Genomic DNA, 7,380 nt, shown 5'->3' with positions numbered 1-7,380 from the left:
TGGCCAACAAAAGACTTTGATCCTCACGAGGTAACTTGAGGGTCTGAGCTTTTTATAAAAATTAACATTCTTAGCTATTAGGAAGGAATACATATATTTTACGAAGAAAACACCATAATTAGCTAAAAGCCAAGACACTCTATCTGGCTCGTCAGAAAAGCTAACTTGAATACAAGTCTCCAATAATTTAAACCACATCTCCTTGGTTTCATCTCTTAGAAACCTTCTAAATTTTAAAAAACAAAACATGTAGTAAACACTATATTTACAATGACATTGTGGCTATAACATAAATTATATAAACGAGGAACACTTTGTCAAGAGGCTTGTGACCAATCCAACTGTCCTCCCAGAAATGTGTCTTCCTACCATAATCAATAACTCTCTTACAACAACTATAAAAACTATCATTAATAGACACCAAACCTTACCAGAAATGTGAATGTGCAGTACTTGGTTTGCATGGAGTAAACGTGTTTTTTCAAGTATTTTGATCTAATAACTCCTACCATAACCACTTTCATTCTCTAACCTCCAAATGCACTTACAACGAAGGCTACGATTCTTGAGCCTTGAGGTGTAGATTTTTCACCCCAAGGCCCCCTTGACCTTTGGGTCTACAAACATCAACCCATTTAACTAAGTGGTACTTCTTAACATCTATATTTTCTTACCAAATATACGAGCCCGAATGACCCCTTTTGGCATAACAAAGGAAATCATATACTCCCTCCGCTTCTAAAAAAGTTGCTCAACTTTGTCTAGATACGGATGTATACATATATATTTTAGTTATATATACACCAGTATCTAGAAAAAGTTAAGCGGCTTATTTTAGGACGGAGGGAGTATATAACTAGGACCATTACTAAGAAAGGCTTCTGTCATTGTCTTGCCAACGATAAAGCCATGAGGGGGTGAACTAGATGACATGATGCTCAGAACGGTGTAACTCAGTGGTTTACCCAGGTTCACGTCTTTTCGATGGAGGATCGCTATATCCTGCTAGAATTCACTATAATGGCACAAAGAACAGATTACAACAAGATGTTGCGACCTTGTCTTCACTATTGTCTTTCCCTAAGGTTGTCCCCATGCCGGCTTATAAAAGCGCCAAGACCTAGGGTTTGATGGAGGTACAAACCTAACCGAGTAAGGAGTTCTAATCTATCCCAACAAGTATGATGTGTCTTGCACTACAAGTCTTCCGTCTTCCTGAACCTTTTGGAATCCGGTTTGTATCTCCTTAATCTCCATCTTCTTGCAAAGTAGGTAGCCTGGCTGTCTTGACAATCCTGCCACCCAAATGAGCCACCTAGATTGCTAGGCTAGGCCCCTGCCGTGTGGTACACCCTATTCGGCATAACCCCAAAAGTGTCAATCAAAATAATCCTATTACGTATCGAAGAAACATTGCCTTTCCAACTAAAATTCCTTTTCTCTATATATTTTGTCCTCGATATCTTTCCAATCACTATCCTTTAAACGTTTATAATGCATAGGGACTCCTAGATACTTGATAGGGAATACCGCTTTTTACAAATGAAGATATGTGCATGCATATCTTGTTTATCTAATGCAGCACCGGAAAACAAAACCGCGCTCTTATGATAATTAATTTTCAAATCAGTGAGATGTCCAAAGATACACAAGATAAATTTTACATTTCTAGCACTTTCTAAATTATATTCAAACATGAAAATTGTGTCGACACATACTGTATGATGGCTATTCCATCATCCAGCAAATCAGATGCTAAAGCTTATTAATCCACTTTCTTGAGCTCTCTTAACTAGCAGAACCAAGGCTTTAGCAGCAATATAAAAAAGAAGAGGAGAGAAGGGACCCCCTATATTAGGCCCTTTCCAGCCTAAAAGTAAGGTCCTAAAGTATCATTAACCATGATACAAACTTTACCATTATTAATTACAGCTTTGGTTCAGTACCGAAAACATTTCATACTCCCTCCGGTCCGGTATTCTGGGCTTATTAGGAATAGCACTGTGATCAAGGTGCAAAACTATTGGCTAATTGGAATCTCATTTTCCCGTATGACGCCACCCATTAGCATGCCATTTCGAGTGTTTCCATTAAGTATCGCTATTAAGGTGGGCAAGTGTAGCATCATTTTGACCCACCTTATGCAAAGAAACCTTTTCACACAACCTAGGAAAAAGGAGAGAGAAGCATGCGTTGTGGCTAGGAGTAAATCTAGGAAGCAATTAATAAGGAAATTAAATAAAAGCAGGCCTTATTCCTTAGGTGTTTTGGAACAAATAGTTTTTCACAAGGAGCCCAGAATACCGGACCGGAGGGAGTATCTAAGACTGAAAACATAAATTAAGTCTCAGTTAATTTTGTTGTATGCCTTTTGGAAATCAACTTTAAATAACATCCTAAACTTTTTTCTATCCATGTAATGTAGTGTTTCATGTAAAATGGTAACACTTTCTATAATAAATCTGTCTTTTATAAAGGGAGATTGGATGCTAGAAGTAATTTTATCAGCCATACCAATAGCTCTATTTTTAGAAATTTAATGAAAATCTTAGATTACGTTAAGTAAGCAAATGGTTTTGTATATCTGTAATTTATCTACCCTCATTTTTTAGCTATAAAAATAGCTATTCCATAGTTGAAATGTTGTCCAAATTACCATCATAGAATCATTAAACAAACACAAAAGATTCAAATTAATAAAGTTCCAAAACTTCCAAAACAATTAGGCAGGAAAAACCGTCATGGCCGGTTGCCCCGTTATGCTTCATCGAAAACACGACATTTTTTAATCTCCATCAAAGCAAAAGGCTTTGTCAAAAGATCTTTGTCCGCATTATCATGATCAATAGGCAAAGGAGTATCTAACCGCACAAGTAAGAGAGCTACCGAACCAAAGATCTTTTTTGTAGAACTAGCATAAGCAAGTAAGTTTTGATCACCTTCAGTTATAACATTTTCCTGGCATAATCTACTCAAATCTTACGCTTATGTTTACTACCACTAGCTTTAATCATAAAGTATGTCCTATCTCCTTCAAGGATATCTCTCTCCTTTACTCTTTGTAACCACTTATCTTCTTCCTCTTGAAGAATTTGATTTAATCTGTTCTGAAGATAGCTTTCCCTATAATCGTAGCTAGTTAGCAACAGATAAACGTACTAGCTCACTTTGCTTATCAATATAATCAGGTTGCTTAGAAATCGCATCTCTCTCTCTCTCTCTCTCTCTCTCTCTCTTTCTCTCTCTCTCTCTCTCTTGTGTTCTTATATTCCAACTTTTAAGAGTTGTATGAAGATTAACAAAACCACTAAGACATCTATCAGTATTACTACTGTATTCCCTCGGCGACCATGTAACCAGATTGTAGAAACAATATCTACCAGGTCAGACTGGTCAGTATCCGCAAGAAGAGAACCAAGATAGTTTGAAACTTAAACATTTGCTGATGCACTCCGGTATCCAGTAATAGAGCTGCTGAAATGTGAAGGTAGGGAAACAGAGTACTTGCCCGAAACGAAGGACGCGCGAGCTAGTTTGAGTAAAGCACTTAAGCCACGAGTGAAGACAGGGGGAGATTTAATCCTCGGCCACCTGCACAATCCGAGCGGAGGTTCGCAGAGCGCGTCGATCGTCAGGGTAGCACCCCTAGAAATGGCAAGCGAAAACCTTGAAGCAGGAGCACAGAGGAGAGGAGAGGAGACGCAGGACGCGATCCTAAAACCGATCGGGCTGCGGTAAGAGGAACTGGAACTGACAAGCACCCCTTATGTTATGGGCGCGGCACCGAATTGAATGAGTAGAACAAAATGGTTTCCCAGAATCGCCGGCCGGCCGGCCGTGAACGTCGCGATCAGGTCAATCGTCGGAGCGGATGGGGAAAGTCCCATGGATGGATGGATGGCCTGTTCCGGAGCCACGGCCATGTTGCGTGAGTGTATCGATAAGGCACGCAGGACACGCATCTCGGTCGACCGATCGATCGATCGAGCTCGGCAGGCACAGGACCGGCCAGCTAGCGGCGCAAATCCAGTCAGCCAGCCGGTGGCCCCGCCGGCCGGCCAGCCGGCGCCGCGCACGCACGTTTCCGGCGTGCATGCGATACGTATGCCGGTGAACTCTGCATCTTCTACCGTACGTGAAATTAGGGCGTTCGTTGGATGTGTAGAGGAGAGTTTACTGTTGGAAGTTTTTAGATTGATTTTGCGTGCATGTGGATGTGGCGGCAGCTCGCCAGCAACAGTGGTCTCGCGGCGAGCCGGATCGGTCCTGTGCGCCATGAAGGCGCGGCGATGGGCGCCGGAAGACGACACGCCGTACGCTCGCCGGCCACCTCACCACACAGCGCGCGGGCGGGCGACGAGAGGGGAGAAGCGAGGACCATCGATCTGATCGACCGATCGGGGGAGAGACCTCGGCCCGGCCTCGATTAAATGCTCGCCCTCTCATCGGGTGGATCGCGATTGGCAGCGATGGTTCCGGCGAAATGCCCGTCCTGCCCTCGCCGGAGCTCACGCTGACACGCCGGGCCCGCGCGCGGTGCCCGAAGAAGATACCGCGCCCTTGCTCTATTTATGCGTCTACACCGACCTCCGCACAAAAGCGGCCAGCCACACTGCACCACACGCTACTTCACTCCACTCGGCTCGATCACTGCCTCTCCTTCCTCACTTGTCCTCTCCCTCTCACTCTGCTCACTGGCACACACATTGGGAGCCACTGTACTCGCTCGCTCGTAGTCACTGCCCCTGCCAAGAAGATCTCCCGTAGTCAATTCTCACGATCGATCAGGCCAGGGCTAGCTAGTTACTTGAGCGAGCGAGTGAAAAAGAAAGGGAGGCCGGACGGGGAGAAATTCGTGTGAGCGAGCGCGAGTAAGGAATTAAGAGGGAAGATACAGAGAGTTGGAGCTTGTGATCAGGGGATTGCGGTGATGGGGCGATCGCCGTGCTGCGAGAAGGAGGGGCTGAAGAAGGGGCCGTGGACGCCCGAGGAGGACCAGAAGCTGCTCTCCTACATCGAGCAGCAGGGCCATGGCTGCTGGCGCTCGCTGCCAGCCAAGGCCGGTCAGTCAGCTCACCACCCCTCGCCCCATCCATCTTAACTGCATCGATCGCTTACTAATTCAGTCCTGCATTCTGCTCTGCGTGGTTACCTGAATTGTTTCTGATGTGGACAACAAAAATCAATGGGGTTTTGCAGGGCTGCAGCGGTGCGGCAAGAGCTGCCGGCTCCGGTGGACCAACTACCTCCGCCCGGACATCAAGCGGGGAAAGTTCAGCCTGCAGGAGGAGCAGACCATCATCCAGCTACACGCGCTCCTCGGCAACAGGTACGTATGATGATCCATTCTCCTACTATCTAATTTGCACTTGCACCCACCCTAAATTCTCTTGATTAATCCCGTACCGTACCTGAGAGGATCATGCGTGATGGAATTCGACCTCCTGGGACAATTTTGACTGCTCGTACTAGTTTGCTGACTTGACCGAGACAGGCCAGGTCAAGAACACGCTAGCTAGTGATCATGCTGCACCGTAGTAGAGTACTAGTCTTCTTCAAAGTTCACAAATTTATGAGGGCGTGAGATCGCAGTAGTAAAATGGCTGCACGTACTGCTACTCTTCTCTGATTTGCAGCAACGTACACAATATTTTCCCCTGCATTGCGCATAACTAGCCCATGAATTAGGAAATTTCATCTCCAATTGCGATCTAAGGGCAGCTATCGATCATCTCTGTTTCAGAGATGCCGATCGTCTTCGTTCTACTGTGATCTCACAGTGCTGCACAGAACTAGTAGCATCGCTGTTCATCCTTTTTTTCCTGACAGAAAAAAAAGTACTCGTATGGTTCATCATATCATTTAACCGGCCGGGCCTGTAGAAAAACTATGCACGTATGAGTAGCGCGAGCTGGTGAATGAATGCACGCATCAACTTTGGGGAAAAAGCATGTAAAAGTTGGGCCATGTGTGCCTCTCCCCCGAATTTTCCCTTCTCTTTTCAACATGATTCGGCATTCAAGCTTGTCATTAATGGCGTGGCGGAGGAGGGGAGCCCCCCATTGCCGTGGACCAGTGTTGGCGGTTCCAGTACACTGTAGCCACCTGCACTCTCGCCATTTGACTCGCACGCCCTGCTCCTATCATGCAGCTCTGCACTCTGTCTCTAGTCTGTGCTACTGCATCTGCATGGCCAATTGGACATGGCACCCCTTGAATCTCATCCGAGCTACCGTTTCGAGAAGATTTTGCATGCAGTAATTTTGATGTGAATTCTGAGATTTTCCTCCTGTGGATCGGCGCTGTTGTACGCAGGTGGTCGGCGATCGCGACGCACCTGCCCAAGCGCACCGACAACGAGATCAAGAACTACTGGAACACGCACCTCAAGAAGCGCCTCGCCAAGATGGGCATCGACCCCGTCACGCACAAGCCGCGCTCCGACGTGCCCGGCGGTACGGGCGGCGGTGCCGACGCCGGCGCGCAGCACGCCAAGGCCGCGGCGCACCTCAGCCACACGGCGCAGTGGGAGAGCGCAAGGCTCGAGGCCGAGGCGCGCCTGGCACGCGAGGCCAAGCTGCGCGCGCTCGCCGCCGCCTCCGCCTCCAACAGCTCCACGTCGGCTCAGTACCTGCCTCACCCCGCCGCCGCGCACGGCCTCGACTCGCCGACCTCCACGCTCAGCTTCGCCGACGGCGGCGCGGCGCTCGCGTCCGTGCTGGAGGCGCACGGCGCCGCCGTGCGCGCCGCCATGCAGCAGCCCATGCAAGCGTACGAGGAGGCGTGCAAGGACCAGAGCAACCACTGGAGCAATGACGTCGACGCCGCCGACGCGGGCTTCGCAGCAGCGGGCTTCACCGGGCTGCTTCTCGACGTTTCCTTGAACCACAACACTACAAGGCAGGCGGGGAGCATCGACGCCGAAGCGGAGGACGCCAAGGCGCACGAGACGGAGGAGGAGAAGAACTACTGGAACAGCATACTCAACCTGGTGAACTCGTCGACGTCGCCGGCGGCCGTGCCCGAGCACGAGGAGTACTCGCCGGCGCAGGAGTTCTGAGTGCTGACCTTCGGCTTGCCCGCGCGCGCGCAAACGACCGGGCACATGACACAGTAAATAGTTAGCGGTCACCGTGGAATAAGATGGGACTAATGCTCTGATTTATCTGACACAGTGCTCTGATTAAACGTGTGAGACGATGCTGGAATTTATTGCATGTTTCCTTCGGCCAAATTTCTTACTATTACATGTTCTGTAAGACTAATGTTTATTAGTACTTGACTACTGTAATTCTATAGCCATTTTCACCATCAATATACACCGAGCTGAATCTACTTGCTATGGACTCAATCATCTGTTTTTTTTTGTAGGATCACAGG

The 7,380-nt window shown here is 47.6% G+C and overlaps 1 protein-coding gene across 1 annotated transcript; it reads left to right on the top strand.

Annotated features, from left to right (window-relative positions):
- The first annotated feature begins 4,912 nt into the window (after positions 1 to 4,912).
- Positions 4,913 to 7,060, top strand: LOC124674032 (transcription factor MYB106-like). Its single transcript, XM_047210070.1, has 3 exons — positions 4,913 to 5,063; positions 5,200 to 5,329; positions 6,316 to 7,060. Exons 1-3 carry the CDS (start codon positions 4,931 to 4,933, stop codon positions 7,058 to 7,060), a joined length of 1,008 nt encoding a protein of 335 aa, XP_047066026.1. The 5' UTR covers positions 4,913 to 4,930.
- Positions 7,061 to 7,380: the final 320 nt, after the last annotated feature.

Source organism: Lolium rigidum, chromosome 7 (assembly GCF_022539505.1).
Source record: "Lolium rigidum isolate FL_2022 chromosome 7, APGP_CSIRO_Lrig_0.1, whole genome shotgun sequence".
Lineage (NCBI taxonomy): Eukaryota > Viridiplantae > Streptophyta > Magnoliopsida > Poales > Poaceae > Lolium > Lolium rigidum.
The sequence above is the reverse complement of the archived record's forward strand: the minus strand, read 5'-3'. Positions and strand labels throughout refer to the sequence as shown.

Excerpts from the sequence above, each read along its gene's own strand:
- LOC124674032 (XM_047210070.1), top strand. The coding sequence starts at position 4,931 with ATGGGGCGATCGCCGTGCTGCGAGAAGGAGGGGCTGAAGAAGGGGCCG. Across the intron at positions 5,064-5,199 it reads CTCGCTGCCAGCCAAGGCCG|GGCTGCAGCGGTGCGGCAAG; the intron begins GTCAGTCAGCTC and ends GGGGTTTTGCAG. Across the intron at positions 5,330-6,315 it reads CACGCGCTCCTCGGCAACAG|GTGGTCGGCGATCGCGACGC; the intron begins GTACGTATGATG and ends TGTTGTACGCAG.